The following is a 17,725-nucleotide window of genomic DNA, read 5'->3' as shown; positions in this document are numbered from 1 at the left end:
GAATAAAAGGAACTTGTAATAGAGTGTGTGTGTGATACTCACCCACTGTTATTGATGTTTTGAGAAGTTTTATGCAATTTTCCTCCCAAAAGACGTAGTTTGTAGTGGGGAAAATGCAATATTTTAGAGAGCAAAGTTCAATTTAAATTCAGGGCTCGTAGAGTCAAAAATATCGCATAGAGTTGGTTTAGGAAGCGTATGTTTAATTTCACACGTTGTTGAATACCGAAAATAGTGGAGGTATTTTGGCGCATGATATGGGTGAAATGGCACGTTTTGTGAATATTTGTGTATCGGAAAAAGTACTACAAAAGTGAGATTTTTTTTTCTTTAATCTCTCTCAATAATGGATATTTGAACCAACCTCACAATGCTTTACGTTGGGCTTTAAAAATAAAAAGAAAATGAATAAATAGCTGTAGCGAGTAAGTTAGAGAAAAGCAACAACATTTCACAATTTTGTGGTTTTATTATGAAAGTCATGGTAAAATTTAACTACTATGTACATAATCTTAAATGAAAAAAAAAATTAAATGGTGTATAGAAAAAAAAAGAGGAACAATTACTTTTCGTTGTCAGAGCGTGAGAGCTTTCAGTTCACGTCTAATTTTTCCCTATCTTCAAGATCTTGGCCATACTTTCTACTCAGGAAGTGGTATGCGAAGCATATAATTATGAGTAGAACCGGAACCATCACAGCTATAGGAGAAGGTATGTAAGGGAGACGTTTGAGAAATATTTCAAAAATTGTGCGAAAATGAAATTTTGAGCATCTCAGGGATGGAGAGACTTACCTAAAACCGCACCAAAAGAAATTCCAGCCTTTCGCGATGTATACTCCTGTGTGCCTATGGGTAATGTAAGATGAATGAAAGATAAAATAGAAAATTTAATTATGGAAAATTCATTCAGTTGCCCTCTCACGAGATATTCCACTTCAATGGCTTCCACATTGATTAACCAAATTGATTTTCAATTGAATAATAAAGTGACGACGGTGGAACATCATTGGATTTCAACAGCCAACCAATTGAAAGTTATTTTTTTATCACGAAAAAATTGTTAATTTTGATGGAAAATGAAAGTGAAAGTGGGCGAAAATATTGCAAAATTAACAGTGAGATAAGTTTTCTTCTCATTTCAGTGCTTTTTAGTTGATATATCTCTTCACTTTTGAATGGAAGTATGGAATTTTTAAACGGAGGAAATGACCTAAAATATTTCACGCTAAATTGAATATTTTCTTAAACTCTTCTAACTTTTAGTCTAATTTGTAGAATTTGTAGTTGAATTACAATAATGTATTTTTTTGAATCAGCAAAAATTCTTTAAAAATTCCATTTAATAATTTTCCTGGAAAAATCTTACAGTAAGTCTTGAAAGTATAGAATTTCCAATCTCACTATAAATTGAGTTTTTTTTTAAATATGTAAAGGATTTTTTTTTATTTCAACCAGGCAGCATCATCAAGACCGTTACTGGCGCCAATATATAGTCTACTATACATGTAATACAATACACTATGTGTTATCCAATTTCCAAGTTGCTCTATATATTCATTCATATGGAAACATATGTGTTCCTTTAACAAACTTGCATAAATTAAAATGCAAAATAAACCCGTCCCCGGGATGACTCCTCAATAAAATTATACATACAATGCAATTTGTATGTAATGGAAAGAGAAGAGATGTATCAACTGCGCCCTGGTGCATATAATATGGAAACTTTCGGGCATTATTCTTTTGGTTATTGAGCTGCAATTTTCATCAGAATTGCATACAACATAAAAAATAAATTTATACATGAAATGTGCAAAATTATCCACCGAGCACAAAAAAAACTTCAATTTTGACTCTGCGGAGTGATGGAGGGTGAAATGCAAACACTGGAATAATAAATTACTTGGACTATTGACGATTTATTTATTTTGTGACAAGGTTTGTTGATTTTTCTTCAAACATACGCTGGGTATTGTACAATGTCGGTCTCTCTGACACAGAAAGGGTATTTTTGTATTGATTACAAAATGTGGTCATGGAGATTTTTATTTTTATTTCATTTCCAAGAATAATGCTCAGAATTTGTGGAGTTTAACATTTTTTTCTATCTAGATTGCTTCAGGAAATTTTATGTTGGATCTTAATGAATCTCATTTTATCATTTTTTTTCTCTCTCAAATTCCTGGCACTTAATTTTCACTAATATTCTTAATTTTGTAAGTTTTTTTTTGGTGAGATATTAAGATCCGTGTGGTTTATGTACTACAATTTTAATTACACACAGAGATATGCTTGGAGCATAAAATTAAAATATTTTCTTTCGTTGGAAAAAAAAGGAATATTTTCCCATTTTTTTCTAATTAAAACTCCATTCTGTGTGCAAAATCATGATGTTTCGGAATGTGAGCTTATGTACATATAGAAGCAAATAAGTATGTGTGTGTCCTTAAATAAAGAATAGTAGGTATGTAACTAAAAGGATGAATCATATATATGGCATCCGATGGGTTTCCTAAATTCTAACAATATTGGGTGTGAATATGCTAAAAGTAAAGTGGGAAGATATAAAAAAGGGACTAAAAGTAGGGCTTTGTGTGGGGGCGGTACGATTGTCCGAAAGGGGGATGGTGTTCTCACACTTCGGTGGCCTTAGCATTCACGCGGGGTAGACCAACATCCTGAGGTGGTGGCTGCGGTGATGATGGCCCTGAGAATGTGAGGAATTGATCTGGTGGCGATGGGGAAGATGGTCCGGGTCCAGGGAGTACCCTAACGGCATTGCTAGGTGGTCTAGGTGCCTGCCTCGTTGCACTCGACTGCGGCGGTGGTTGCTGGTCATTCATGAAGCTACTATTGCGGTCCAGTCCACTGTAGGTTGGACTATACGACGGGCTGATTGGATCTGGTGACTCAATGGGTGGTGGTGGGAATGATTGCGTGTTGATGTCATCATCACCCCCTGGATGCATATTTCGCCGTCCTAGCTGCCTCGGTCTATCGCCTGTATTTGAGATGTATTGTATATCTTTTGCTCTTTTCGTATCTTTTAGTTCACTACCTTCCGACGATGTCACGTCCTCATCATCGAGATCCCATTTCTTGTCCGGGAATTCAATATTCGGCTTCCCCTCGAGCGGCTCGTGCGTTCTGTACACTTTATCGTAACTCCTACTCTTCTTCAATGTATCTGTACCATCCATATCGCTACCGTCGCTATTTAAATTCCTCAGCGTCGCACGTGAGCCCGAGCGTGAGGGTAGTGGCATCTTCCAATTTGGATCCTCTTTTAATGCCTTCTTCCGATAGCAATACACGCCACAGACAATGCACATTAAAAGTGGCACGATAACCGCAAGAATAATGCCCATTGTTATCCAAGCGGTACGACGAGTGTAGAAGACCTCGCCTATATACAACATACAAAGTATGATTAATTTCAACGGTCGCCCTTTATCAACAAACGGGGAGAAGAGAAGCTTTTCTGTGAGCTTTTCCTTTCATTCCATTTGATATATACTTCCTAATAATATATCGATACTATTGCTTCACGTAAATGCGTAGGGGTTACTTTTACGAAAATTGCAATGAATCCGCGAGAGGGTGAGAATCTTTGGGGGGTGAGGGGAGAATAAGGGAAACAAGGAAAAAAAAGCCGAGAATGGAAGAGATGGAGAAAATCCGCTTCAGGCCCGACAACTTTGTAAATAACATAAAATATCTCTTCCTTTTCTCGTTTTTGAGGGGGTGTGACTATAGAGACACTATGGTGGCTATATAGACTAAAGTACTTACGTAGGCACTCGGTATAGCCGTGCACGGGGACATCCCATCTGCCATCAGCTTGGCACACACGACGGCTGTCTCCAATCAAGAAGAAACCCTCATTGCACTCAAAAGACACCCTCGATCCGGGTACGAATTGGAAGTTTGATTTTCTCCCGAAACGAGGTGTCGGCAGGATGCCACAAGAGAGTATTTGCCTGAAATAGCAAACGAAAACCACATTTTAAAACTCATCAATCTCACCCACAAACAGCTAAATTTTACCCTCATCTCTCTCTCGTTTTTTTTTCACTCACCGTTGATTCTGATCCCGAATATTTACGATACTGTCGTAGTAATTTTTGGTGAAATGAGCCATCTCTCGATTTAGCGTCATGCCGAAATCGTATCGACACTGATAGCTTTCCCCGCATAGCTCATGGGCCCTTTCCACGTCGTGTGTTCGATTTGGCGGTAGGAAGTCCCTTGGCTCACGTATAAAGTTCGGCAGGAATGTTGCATTTGCAAAGTAACTCGATGTCCGTCCAAATTCACGTGTAAATAGTGCTGCACCTATGCCCGGTTGCTCTCGATCCGCTAGTGCCCCTGTGTAAAGTGGAAGATTTGCATTATTATCCACCCTCTAATGCTGATGGAAAATGTTCAATGGATTACATCTCATTCCAAAGTCTCGATGAATGCTCTCGAAATTATTCAAATTAATCCCCACAATTGTGTCATCCGGCAAAGTGAAGTCGTCCTGTATGTCCCAACTCCAATTTCCAAGCAATCCTCGTGTTCGATTCTGCGGTGAATTTAAATGAGCGGTTTTAAGCATTAATTTACAAATGGACCACCCTTATGGGTCTAAAATCCTCATGCTTTTATGTTTAAATGATTATAAAGTTTCCTTTTTAGTGTAGGATTAAAACTTGAAAATTTTCAATGGAAAGTAAAGCATATAACTTAACAATTCATGGCTAAAATCAATATTTTTGCAACTCTTTTAGGGATTAAAAGTTTAAAGAATAACTCACTATGAAGGTCCATGGTAGATAAACACGACACGTCATAAATCCTGCATTTTCCACAACTTCAACACCAGCTCCTGAATCAAACATAATAACCACCTCGGATTGATTGAGAATGTAAGATGGTGTGTAGACGGTAACACCGTGGAAATGTTGGAATTTCAGACTTGGCCTATCGAAGTAGATCCTGCGTCCATCGGCAAAGACATCCAAGCGGTAGCGCCACTGGGCGTGCTTTGGTCGGAGACGCACCTCAATGACCGTGGTTGTGTTGCCACGAGCAGCCACAGAGGTAAGTTGCGTAGCTCTCACGGGTCCGTGAATGTTTGGGTGCACCTGTTCAAAGCGTCCTTGCACATCAAGACGCTCACGACCGCTGTTAACACGTGCCAGGACGAATTCACCCATGCCGTTGAATGTGTAGTGAGCATTGTCGAATGTGATGATGTGTGGATCACCAAAGACTCCACCAACAGCTGGAGCTTGGTATGCTACACAATCCTGCGAAGGTCTACGTTCAAAACGGAGTGTCTCACATCCCACAGCTTGCTCATCCTGCCAGAAGCAACAAGAGTAGTAGGGGCGGACGTCATGGAACCATGTAGATAGTGTAGGAACTTTGTTAGCCTCATTCCACGGCAACTGTCCAATATTGTGCGTACGTCGTGGTCGTGATCCCCACATTTGATCGTGCGAGAGCATAAGGAAGCCATTTCTGTCGTAGCAGCACTGCTGTTCAGAACCCTGAAGACTAGGCTGCCCCGTACGTACACAGTGAATGGCTCCACGGTGATGAATACACGAAGGATTGGAATCTTTGTCGCAATCAAAATCAGGCAAGAAGCGTCCCTTGTCATTGAGGGCATGATCAAGATGGCATGGACAGACGGCTACTTCTGCAGGGAAATTTCTCAGGAAACGATCTGTCCTCAACCAGTTATCGCAAAGTGCTCGTGGCCAATTTCTTCCATGAATACGCTCCCATTGAGGTCCAAAATACCATCCCAGTGGAATGGGTTTTGACCACAAAACTCTGTATTTGAGAAAAAAAAATTATGTAAGTCCTCTCATTTAGCTGGGTATTAACATGAAAAGCATAATTTACAATGAAAAACCCTTTTAGTCATGATGTGAAAAACAAAGAAAAAAATATACTCGGAAAAAATAAAGATTATTCTTTTTGGGAAGTCAACTGGAAAAGTTTGTGGGAAAACTTCCAGAAATAGCAATGAAGGAGTCTCCCATTGAGAGCACGAGAAAATCAATAAAGAGATTCCTCCCACAATAGAGGTTGCTGGTAAATATACTTACGGAGATATCCGGAGACCTGAGAAATGCTCAGGATTCGTTAGGTTAATCATAATAAATCCAAATTGCATATCCACATTCCTCGGATTGTTCCTCAGACGGTAATTGGCCGGTGCAATGGTGTAGAACCCTTGGTTCGTTATACCCTCCTCAATCATATCAATGTACTCCAGCTGAGGCCTAAAATTGAGAAATTACTAATAGCAACTTTTGCCCGAAAAAAATTCCCATTGTTTTAAATTGAAAATTACCGAATTGTACTCTCTCGATAGCCCCAGAGGGAAATTCTCACACCAGCATTCAAGTTGGTTGTTAAGTTGAATCGATTCCATGTTATTTTCACTTCTGACGGGGACTTTTGATACACATCTTGGCTCTCAAAGAAAATTCTATCAGTTGCCGTCGCGGGGGTTTCTGTGGGCATGAGAAAATTGGGTGGTTTAATTTTCAATTTATTCACATTTAATTTCATATAATAGGGCCATTTTAAATGATTTGTTCCATTTAATTTCTCGGAAATATCAATATACCGAGCGCTCCTTTCAGGATATTTTACAAAGAGATATTTCAATGCATACACAGCCGGAGCCTTTTCATCAGCTTTGCCACCAGTCATTGAGAAATTTTGAACTCAGAGTTAGAAAATGATAAAATTATCCAGATGTCAGATTAATTACGTGAAGAAATTTCATAATTGATCAAAATCATTGAAATAAAAAAAAAATTTCACATTTAATTCATAAAGCGAGAAAATTTTCATTTATCATGGAGCTTGGAGAATTCCCAAAATGGTGGCCAAAAAGTCACACAATAATCTTAAAATTCTAATCAAACATTGAGATATAATTACCAATCTATGTACCAAAGTATATACTAATCGACACCCTAACTATACATCAGTTATCAATTTCATTTGTGTCAAATTTTATCTAATCTTTATGATATTTTATTGCAACTCTGGCACCATGATAAGCCAATTGAGATACATAATAAGTTGAGCACGGAACGCGTTGAAGATTGTACAATTATATTTGAAGAAAAAAATCCATCAAAATTCATTGGCATGGACCAATTCATTGCAGCAGCGTAATGCGCAAACATGATGTAATTAAATTATAAAGCATCTTCGAGCAATATATATTTTATGGGGATTTTTTTTATATATAGCAAAGTTGTTACCGTACGTTGGGGGAGTGAGATTTTAATACTACGCTCAGTAAAGTCTTCTCCTTTTCGGGGAAGCAACGTAATATGTACAAATATTGATGATTTTCATTGTAAAGATAAAACTTGAGGGGAGGACTCACCTACAAAGTATCGCCCACGCCACTTGTACTTCTCCGTACCGACGGATATTTCGAAGCGAATGTACCCTTGTGCCATGAGGAATGGTTGGACACATATAACACGATTACGGTCAATGTAGTGTCCAATCACCTCTTCAGTATCGAAGCGGCAGGACACTCTTTCATTCTCATTGAAGCACGGTCCAGTGATGTTCACCACTGTACCACCCAACATATTTCCAGATTCCGGGGCAAAGACCAGGGGCAAGTGGGCAGCATCTACAAAGGAAATTCCACGTGAATTGTAAATGAAAGTCCATCACTGCAGACACATTGATAATAAATTGCCTATATAACGCACCTATATCTTTATTGCACGTCCCAAGCATAATTCGCTCGTCTAGGCGGAAAATGTGCCGTCCTGGAAAACCATTAGCCCATCCACGTCCTGTCAAGTCTCGCAGCACCGATGCCTGGCTGTAGGGTTTATATTCATAAGCTTGAGTCCCGTTGCCAGCATTAAATCCAATCTAAGAGATAGGAAATTTGCATAAAACCCCTCGTCGTCGCATATCAATTGTCACACACTGTATTATATGTATATTATACACAATGGATACTCACAAATGCTGGTACACCACCCTCACCCCCAGTGGTATCACCACCTGCTTCCGTGTGGGAGGACCAGTTTATCTCAGCATAGTTGAAAATTGCATACGTATACACCTCATCTGTAGCCAGAACCATTTGGAATGTATTGGTCTGCAATATAATGGAAAATAATTGATTATATAGAGCTATATTTTAATAAAAACAACTAGCATATTGTGCACCTACTAGATAAAATACATACATCTAAATAATTCAAACAGAAGGTGCAAATTGCTTTTTATGCATACATAGGTACAACATAATATAATTTCATGATTATTAAATTTTGTTATGGAGCTATTAAAATTTTAAATTCAATGAAAGTCTTAAAACTCGCTTAAAGTAGTATGAAAATGTCTTTATAAATGGATATCTCGTCACTAGATAAATTATTAATTTTATTAAAATAAATCCAAGAATTTATTCTAATTTTATAGGCATTTTTCTTCATTCTTTTATCATCCAAAGTCATTCAAAAATGTGTTAACTTGGAGCTTTTAAATAATAAAATATTTTATCATTTTAACCCAGTTACGTTATAAGGTAAGATGGGGAAGTTTTGAAACATCGATAGAGCCCATACGTCCTACGGGTTACCTACACTCTTACCAACAATGGAAGAAAATATTGAAAACTCCCATTTGAAAAATAACAATTTCCATGCAATATTATTTTAGGATGAAATCATAAAGGGAATTACATATGTAAGCATTTTCATATTATGTATGTATCTACCTATATATTAAAAGTTTTTCAATTTGCATTACAACAACCTCTCCTCGTCCTACCTTTTCCAATTTTAAAATTCATCATAAATTTTAAATGCGGAATTCATAAATTAATTTTTCCCAAAACACACCATATATGATTTTCACAAAAAAAAAGTTTAAAGTAAAATTATTTATACCTTAATCCTAATAATATTTTTTAGTACAGCAACGTCAATAATAAACTTTAAAATTGGATGATAAAAACTAATTCAATTCTCGTCTAAAATGTACAAAAGCAAATAAATTCTGCGAAGCAAAAGACCATAAACCATGCGTATTCCAGGAGATTTTCAATTCAATTTAATTAAATCAGCGGACTGTGCACAAAACGTACATACATATAGTGAATTATTTAGTATACTTACACGATGGAGAGAAATATCAATTCCACCGGCGAATGACATATTCTTCCATGTGATGATAACAGCATGTTTGGGCACAAAGGTATCGGATCCCACGACACCCTCTCGAATATCCCACATTACACGCTCACGCACTTCTACGCCAAATCGATCGGTACGTGTTTCCAAATCACGCTCCATTCTGGAAAACAATGTGAGAAATTAAATGGATGGAAAAGTGCTGATAGATTTTCCCCAATGCTGTACCCCGGAAAAATAATATTTGTATACGTGTGGTGCTAACTTATGTGCGCCAGCAAAACGGCGGGAAACGATCCAAAGGAAAAAAAATTAGAGAAAAGCTCCTCAACAGAAAAATAAGCAACAAAACATACTGAAGCTTTAGCAATGTTATGACCGTAAGTGGATCCTCATAATTTACATCAATAAAAGTTTCATAAATTGGAAATGGTTTCGACCGGCGAAGGGTGAATAATAATGTGTTGGATAACGAGAATCGAAAGCCAAGAAGAGACACAGAGATGGAAAATCGTGAAAGAAGATTGCAGAGGGAAAAGAGCTAAAATTAACCCCTGAATAAAACATCCGAAATGGTCAAGTTTTATGGTCCACGCAAACATCGGCTGAGCTAGTGGTGGACACCAACCATATAGAGAGAAGAAAATAGCGCAGAAAAAACTTAATGGAGAATTCTGATATTTAAATTCTGCTCTCGGAATTTGAATAGGAGTGATTCCCCAGGTGGATGCTACATACATATAAAATATGTAGGGGAACGTGGCCCAATTGCGACCCCCTAAATTCTGTTTCAGAAGGATTGGAAAAAGTCCTATAAAAAGGAATTAAATCTTCCCAAGTGTGGTACCATTGGAAAGGTCATTTAATAGGCTAACTTTGTTCCATAGATGCAAACATTCTAACTCTTACCTGTTCTGAGTAATAATCGAATTAAAAAAAGTTGCTAAAATTGCACTTTTTCACCACGGTGTTCTAATTGCGACCCCCCGAGTGTTCCAATTGCGACCCCCTGTTTTTGCCGTAATTTGTGGTTTTTTCACTAGTAGATCACTTTTATCCAGGGGCCTGAAACGGTCCCTTCTTAGCCGAACTCAGCAAATTAATGGCGGACGATTTGCAGGAAAATTCTGCTATCATTTAACAGCGCCATCTATTGGTTAGCACCGCCGAAATTTTAACATAACCTCAAAATTTGTTTACATTTCCACTAAAACGTCCGGAATCGAGAATATTTAATTAATTTATTTAGTTTTAAATTATTTTATCGTCCCCATGTGATAAAGACCGGTAATTTGGGTAAGAGAAAGTGATTTTAGAAAAAAAAATTGTGTAGTTTTTAAAAGAAAGTGCAGAAAAATACTTCAGAAAAATCATACAAGGCAGTTGATCACCACCAGAAAGCCCGGAAATTTCACATAGACAGGACTCGAATGGCAGGAAAATATAGAGATATTCTGCCAAATAAATGTGAGATCAACGCAATGGAGAATTATCCACAATACACGGCATGCTTGTCCGGGAATACAGTAATCACTGTACGGAACGACGAATCCAAAAGAAAATAAAGTGTACCTACATATCAGTACGATTTCATGGGACGGGTAAGACTACGGGGGTGTCTTCCTCAATTTTCAATCTTCTAGCTCAAAAATGCATGTTAAATTCTCATTAAATAAAATGTTACAGCAACAATAAGAAGAGGGCCCATTCACGCTGCTCCAGCCGCTCCAGCCCATAGATTTCAGGGTTTTCTCATGGGAATCAAGAACGATCTCCCCGTCAAGTGTTTTGTAAGATGAACTTGGAGAAAGAATTAGTGATACACCTTGATGAGACTGTAAAAATTACCAAAATTATTCGTGCTTGTGATCAGTGATTCATTTACTTGGACGGATTAAGAAGAAAGCCATTGAGAAAGTTCCAAGGATGAACATTTTTCCACGAGTTTCTTCCTTTCCCGCAAACGTATTTTAACAGGGCAGTTGCATAAACAACCCCACTGCTGGTACATTTTCCGACGAAGATCTTGGAGTGGAAAAATTCCTGTTTTCTACAGCAAATTCTCTAAGAAAGTCAAAACATCGAGATTCAGCATTAGGAGGTTGAAGAGGAAATTCTCAATACGGGAAATGCAGATTACTGGTTGGAAAAACCAGAGAAGGATTTATTCCCGGAATGTGAAAAATTCGAAGAGATGTTAGAAAAGGTTTGTAATTCTAGATATATTGGTTTGATTCTTGCATAACACGATCACATGTCTTACAGGAGGATTTCTACTCATAATAATACAACAAGGGAATCCTTCATTTGATGAGATTCTTCATGCTCTTCACGATGTTCCGGCCTATCATTTATGTGACACAGAACATCTAGCTACAAAACATACAGCTCACTCATTGGAAGAGAGTTAGGTATGCAATTCTTATTTTCTGGCTTCTTGCTAGAACTTGTTCTTTTTATATTTACTCTCGATAGACTTAAGGCGGGTTAGGACCTTAATTCATAGGGTTTCATAGGATATTTCAATACCAAAATATCAAAATCTCTATTTGGCTCTTAATTGTCTCACAATTTTATACTAAAGAATAAACCGTTCGTGTAGGTAGTTCTTTTCAACATTCTAAATTACTTTAAATTAAAAAAAAATACTAAAACTAGCATGAGATGATGTATAAGGTAATATTTAAGTCTACGTTAAACCCGCAAAACACCAGTAAATATTTATTTTATTTTCAAAATAGTTTTTCGTTCAAATATTTTTTCACTTTTAGACTATAAAAAGTAAAAGAAGAAAGTTTTTTTGCGGATTTTTTTGAAGCGCAAAAGATAATTTTTGCTAGTAATTTTAATTTAAAGAAAGAAAGATCTTTTATAATGATATTTATTTCAATCAAAAGTTTTTAAGAAATAATCAAAAAGAATAAAGAGTTCTTCATTTTAAAGTTGTAAAGACAATAAATCAAAATTAATATTAAAGCAATAAATTTCATTCAGAAAAGAGAAAAGATTACCTACTAATAAAAGGGAATTTACTTCAAGGAAGAAAAATAAATTATTGCAAATTAAATTTAATGGCGAAAGAAAGTTCGTGTGAAGAAATATATTTTCTTTATTAGGGTTATTTTTAGGAAAGAAAGAATAATTTCAAATAAAGGTTAAAGAGATCTTCCTTAGAATAAATTGTTGTAGAATAAGAAATCTCTGCTTTAAACATCTATTATTTTTTTTTTAAATCAACAAGTTGCTCTTAAATAGTGTTACGACACTAAACCCTTTCCTTTTAAAAAAAAATCGAATTAATTTTCTTTAACTTTCGTTCATTTCAGTCTCAATATTATTTGCGTCTTTTAATACTGCTCAAAAATTAGTTTACAATTGAATGAACTATTCTCTCTACGTTGTGAAACGCCAAGTTTTTATAAATGGACGCATTACAATTAACTTTTATTTGTAATGGAACTCTTTTAGATAATGAAAATATATTTTTTTAAAGTTATTTTTACGAATTTGGGAAATTTTTGGGTTCTCACCGATAAAGGGTTTTTCAAAAAAAAATTATTAATTGCAAAATTATTGAAAGAGAATATTTTTTTTAAAGAAAGAAGATTTTTAGGGGAGTTTTTTTTTTTAATTAATTGCGGAATCCATCTTAAATGGTGATTTAACCGGGAAATTATTTTTGAAAAGAGATTTATGTTAAAAAAAAAATGAAAAACAATTTTATTGACACAAAACGCAACTATACTATATAGGTATAAAGAAATGAGATTCTTAAGATATTTAATTTTCATAGAAAAATTGTGTGTTAAATTCCGAGTGACAAGAACCATTTAAAAAAAAACGTAGTTTAGTTTTATCTTTGAAGATTTCAATTTCAACTATTTAATTCAAAAATTATTATTGTGATGAGCTCGGAAATGAAAAAAGAGTCAAAAAAAAGAAAGAAGGATAATGAAGAGGACCGAGACTTTCATTTAAACATTGCCATTTTTCATAAATAAGAATAAAGCAAAAGAAAAATGCAAGGAGCAAAAAAGGTTTGCACAGAATATTTTTTTGGGACAAAAACAAAAAATAATAATAATTATTTTTCAATGCGTAAAAAATAAATATAACTTTTAGAGCAGCATTATAAATTACAAAAAATATAGTTGAAGAGGCATTAGAATTTTTATATATTTTAAATTATTTTACAACTTATCAAATATATTTATTTTTTAAATTGAAAATTTTTTATTCACTTATTTTTTTTATAACTGGCAAACTGTACATTAACATTTCTATAGATGCTATTATAGTTTCGATTTAGTACCACGATCACATCATGAACTCAGCAAATTTTTGAATCATTAAACATGGTATGCAGAGAAAATTATTCTAAATTCTAATTAAATTCTATTTCTTTGAAAATTTCCAGAAGTTTAACTGTGATATTTGAGGTATCACCCCAAATTTGATCTAAATCTGCACTCTGGCAATTCTCATCGATGAAGCGGTACATCCTTCACTGTAGCTCCTGCGGGGAAATGCAGGAGATATATCGCCAATGATCACAGTACTGAGACTCCTATTTTGCAACCTAAGAATCAAAATATATGATTATTAGTTGTGGAGAAATCAATAGCAGTACTACGTATGATATACCTAGCAGCCAGCGATGCACATAAACCGCGTCACCTCATTCAGGACTTCACAATTACTGCCCTCATTCCGTACATTGAGCAATTCGTTTTGAGTGAGCCTATTGCAACGAAGAAAATATAACAGCATTCTTCCGGAAAAAAAATATGTTGATCATACAGATGCGACAGAGCTTAAAGAAACAATAAAAAGGAAATCAGATAATAGAAGTGCTTTTTCTTTAAAATTGATTAAAACTTACATATCTTTGCGTACATATTGTGTTTTGTAAAGTCAGTAGACAAATAAAATTCCAATTTTCACCCTAAATTAGAAATTATTTGTTATGAGTGTTCACAGCATTTCCTGAACTGGGAATAGTCAGACGAATTTTCTACTTCTCAAGAGAGAACAGCTTCTTCCCGACATTCAATGAATCCTGGACATTGAGCTTCTCAGGATTCGCTTATTAGTATTGTAGCACTACAAGTTTATCTCCAGAGACGTTAAATAAAGTCGTAATCTGCTTTTCTGGTCCTTCTTTGGTACTTCTATTATGCTTCAGTGTTGTGAATCAATCTTCTCATAGGCGCTTCAGTCTCCTTGATCCTTCCCTTGAGAACTGAATAGGTTGTTTGTTTGCCTTTTCTAAAAATATTTCACTCTAGCAGCCTCAAGATTTTAATACTTCGCATTCCTCGGTGAGAATTGATGACCGGACATGACTCCTGACAAAACCATGGGGCACCTAGACTTTTTGTCAGTTCAAGATTCGCCTGATATTCCAATTTGCAATCAGAAATTGCCTGCGACAAAGAAATCCCCATTTTTTTTCTTGCACAAAGTCTTCCGGGTGGCATTACAACTTTTACTCGTGAAAATAAACATTTTCTTTGTCACGTATCACAAATCGGCAGCACTTTACACATCACTTAGGCAAATATTCTAACTTTTACTGTATTTTAGTCATGCTAAAGCACAAAAATAAGCTTTAAAACAAAGAAAATGATGAAAATCAAGAATCAAAACAAAAAAGTAAGGTTATGTTAAAAACTGTTAAAGGTCTCGAAGCTACATAGTTTTTGCTCATCAATAGATGGCGCGGTTGTCACCAAGGAAGAAAATGTCGTGATTTTTTTCTAAAAAGTGCATTGAAATTTTTAAAGTCAATATTAGTGCATTAATAGGAATGTGCCACCCACCAAACTTCCTCAATCGATAGAATATTAAATTATCTTTCCAGTGATGGTAGAATTTTTCAGATTGAGGCATTTTTCTGGGTGACACATTTCTCGAAAGTCGAGGGATACCTTCCGAATTGGAACATTTTGGGGGTCGCAATTAGACCATTCTGCATGTATAACATTTTCACTTAATTACTTAAAATACCTAAAATCTTTCAAAAAATTGTAAATCAAGTAATAAACTAGACCCTCTAAGCTACAGAAACGCGGCATAATATGAGACATAATAGTGGGAAAAAAACTCATATCAACTTAGTTTCTAAAATCAGAAAATGTCGGCCAAGTGCTGAAAATGAATTTTGATTTTTAATTTGCCCTGTTGTGTACCAAATTAATTTATTTTAGGCGCTAACATTACCTTACTATAATATCTTCATAATGTAGTGAAACTAATTTTATAATATTTCGTCATTTACGAGAAAAAGGGGCGGTCGCAATTGGGCGGCGGTCCGATTTGGGCCACGTTCCCCTATCCAAGCGGTAGTCATTTTCCTTGCATGTCTTTAATGGATCCCCGAGGAAAAATCAGAGAAAACTGAATGAACACTTTCCTCGTCATGAATAACGAAAGGAGAAAAGAATGGGGTGAAGAAAAAAAAAGAAGAAAAAAAAAGCTAAAAGTGCGTTGAATTAGTCTTTTTTTTCCTTTAGACTGTATGTATCGCATATGAATACATATGACAAAATTTATGAGAGCTTTTAATGTAGCCCATTGTGCTTTTAGTCATTCTTTTGTGTGTACTTTCCACGATCTCCCCTTTGCTGAGTCAATTTTCTAAAGAATCAAGTATTATGACGTAGGTATATTCTTTTCATTTTCTTGTGTACATCCAGTGATGGCAATGTAAACACAGAATAAATACGGCAACCCCAATTTGTGGCGCCATCTGTTGAGAGCTTTTAAAAAAATATATCTAGGCGAAAGTCGCGCGAATGTCGCGCGAAAATCAATATATTTTCTTAAAGAAAGTCGCAAGATTTCTAGGGAAAGTCGCCAGAAATCCGGGGTTTATAAGGCGAAAGTCGCGTGAATGTCGCGCGAAAATCAATCTATTTTCTTAAAGAAAGTCGCCAGAAATCCGGGGTTTATAAGGCGAAAGTCGCGTGATTTTCGGACTGAAAGTCGCGCGAATATCGCGTGAAATATACCGAATTTCACGCGACACCTGCTGACTCATGCGAAAGTCAAAATTGAGATTTTAGAGCGATTTATTTTATTTTATTTATTTTATTTGAAGTCGCGCGAATGTCGCGTGAAATATACCGAATTTCACGCGACACCTGCTGACTCATGCGAAAGTCAAAATTGAGATTTTAGAGCGATTTATTTTATTTTATTTATTTTATTTGAAGTCGCGCGAATGTCGCGTGAAATATACCGAATTTCACGCGACACCTGCTGACTCATGCGAAAATCAAAATTGAGATTTTAGAGCGATTTATTTTATTTTATTATTTTATTTGAAGTCGCGCGAATGTCGTGTGAAATTCGGTATATTTCACGCGATTTTCTGGCGACTTTCAGTTTGAAAATCACACGACATTCGCGCGCCATTCACGCGACAATCGCCTTATAAACCCCGGAAATCTAGCGATTTTCTTTCAGAAAATCTATTGATTTTCTCTAGGAAGTCAGCAGATGTCGTGTGAAATTCTGTATATTTCACGCGATATTCGCGCGACTTTCAGTCCGAAAATCACGCGACTTTCGCCTTATAAACCCCGGATTTCTGGCGACTTTCTCTAGAAATCTTGCGACTTTCTTTAAGAAAATATATTGATTTTCGCGCGACATTCGCGCGACTTTCGCCTAGATATATTTTTTTAAAAGCTCTCAACAGATGGCGCCACAAATTGGGGTTGCCGTATTTATTCTGTGTTTACATTGCCATCACTGTGTACATCACAAAAATGTCACTTTACGCCTTTCTTTTTCTCTCTTTTTTAATAATAATACCTTCGTATACTTTCATCAAGCTTTCTTATTACTATTTATCTTCCATTCAGCTTTCCCCATGTGATTAACGTTGGACTTTTGCGACGAAGCGAAAGACATTGGTCTTTTTTCTCCCCTTTTAGCCTAGCATGTCAACATTAGGGATGTTCCGTGACGACAAGAGAATAGCCAGAGCGTAAGTTAGGGAGGAAAAAAAAAAGAAACGTAAAGACAATAAAACGTTCATTTCAATATCAAAGGAGCAATAATAGTCCATTAGATATTAAAGTTTGCCCATAGAGAGGGGCGAAAAGAAATAATTTTCTCCTAACATTTTCTTCACATTCACTAACGGCGATAGTTAGTAAACAATTTGTATTTCTTCGACTCATCTCGCCCCCACCGAGTTATTTACTCATATATACTACGTGTATGTATGTATGTATATCAAAATATAATAAAGGAGACTACTCTCATTCTCAATGATGATATATTGATATTTGGTGACCCATATTTGCAATGAACACATGAGATTTGTCAGCTTATCATTTATGTAAGACTTTCTGAAATATTAAATAAAAATCCTCCCTAGTGAACAAGGAATTATTAGGTCAATTTTAGTTCATTTTATCTCAAAATTAAATATTTATGACATTTTATTTGTAATTTGCTTTATGTAATTAATTAGTTTTCGTTAATTAGACATGAAAAGAGAATTGATTTTTGATTAAATTT

General features: G+C 35.7%; 1 protein-coding gene and 2 long non-coding RNA genes across 4 annotated transcripts in view; 1 reads left to right on the top strand and 2 right to left on the bottom strand.

Moving 5' to 3' along the window:
* Positions 1-1,911: 1,911 nt before the first annotated feature.
* LOC129788324 (protein mesh) overlaps positions 1,912-17,725 on the bottom strand; it is a gene marked incomplete in the record, with an annotated part of 18,373 nt that continues 2,559 nt past the window's right edge. Inside the window, 12 exon segments of the mRNA XM_055824291.1 lie at positions 1,912-3,003; positions 3,061-3,408; positions 3,795-3,982; positions 4,082-4,370; positions 4,440-4,569; positions 4,802-5,828; positions 6,107-6,283; positions 6,355-6,517; positions 7,411-7,668; positions 7,751-7,919; positions 8,014-8,151; positions 9,176-9,353. Of these exon segments, the coding sequence (XP_055680266.1) occupies positions 2,636-3,003; positions 3,061-3,408; positions 3,795-3,982; positions 4,082-4,370; positions 4,440-4,569; positions 4,802-5,828; positions 6,107-6,283; positions 6,355-6,517; positions 7,411-7,668; positions 7,751-7,919; positions 8,014-8,151; positions 9,176-9,353 (3,433 nt within the window).
* LOC129790621 (uncharacterized) lies at positions 10,479-13,686 on the top strand. 2 transcript variants are annotated; one of them, XR_008750589.1, is made up of 3 exons: positions 10,479-10,791; positions 10,877-11,396; positions 11,456-12,158. It is a non-coding gene; the product is annotated as an uncharacterized LOC129790621 (long non-coding RNA). The 2 variants fall into 2 exon arrangements; XR_008750587.1 differs by adding an exon at positions 13,608-13,686 and having other exon boundaries at positions 10,516-11,396; positions 11,456-11,601.
* On the bottom strand, positions 13,662-15,071 carry LOC129790611 (uncharacterized). Its single transcript, XR_008750581.1, has 3 exons — positions 14,073-15,071; positions 13,835-14,003; positions 13,662-13,769 (listed from the first exon to the last, which is right to left on the bottom strand). It is a non-coding gene; the product is annotated as an uncharacterized LOC129790611 (long non-coding RNA).

Source organism: Lutzomyia longipalpis, chromosome 1 (assembly GCF_024334085.1).
Source record: "Lutzomyia longipalpis isolate SR_M1_2022 chromosome 1, ASM2433408v1".
Lineage (NCBI taxonomy): Eukaryota > Metazoa > Arthropoda > Insecta > Diptera > Psychodidae > Lutzomyia > Lutzomyia longipalpis.
The sequence above is the reverse complement of the archived record's forward strand: the minus strand, read 5'-3'. Positions and strand labels throughout refer to the sequence as shown.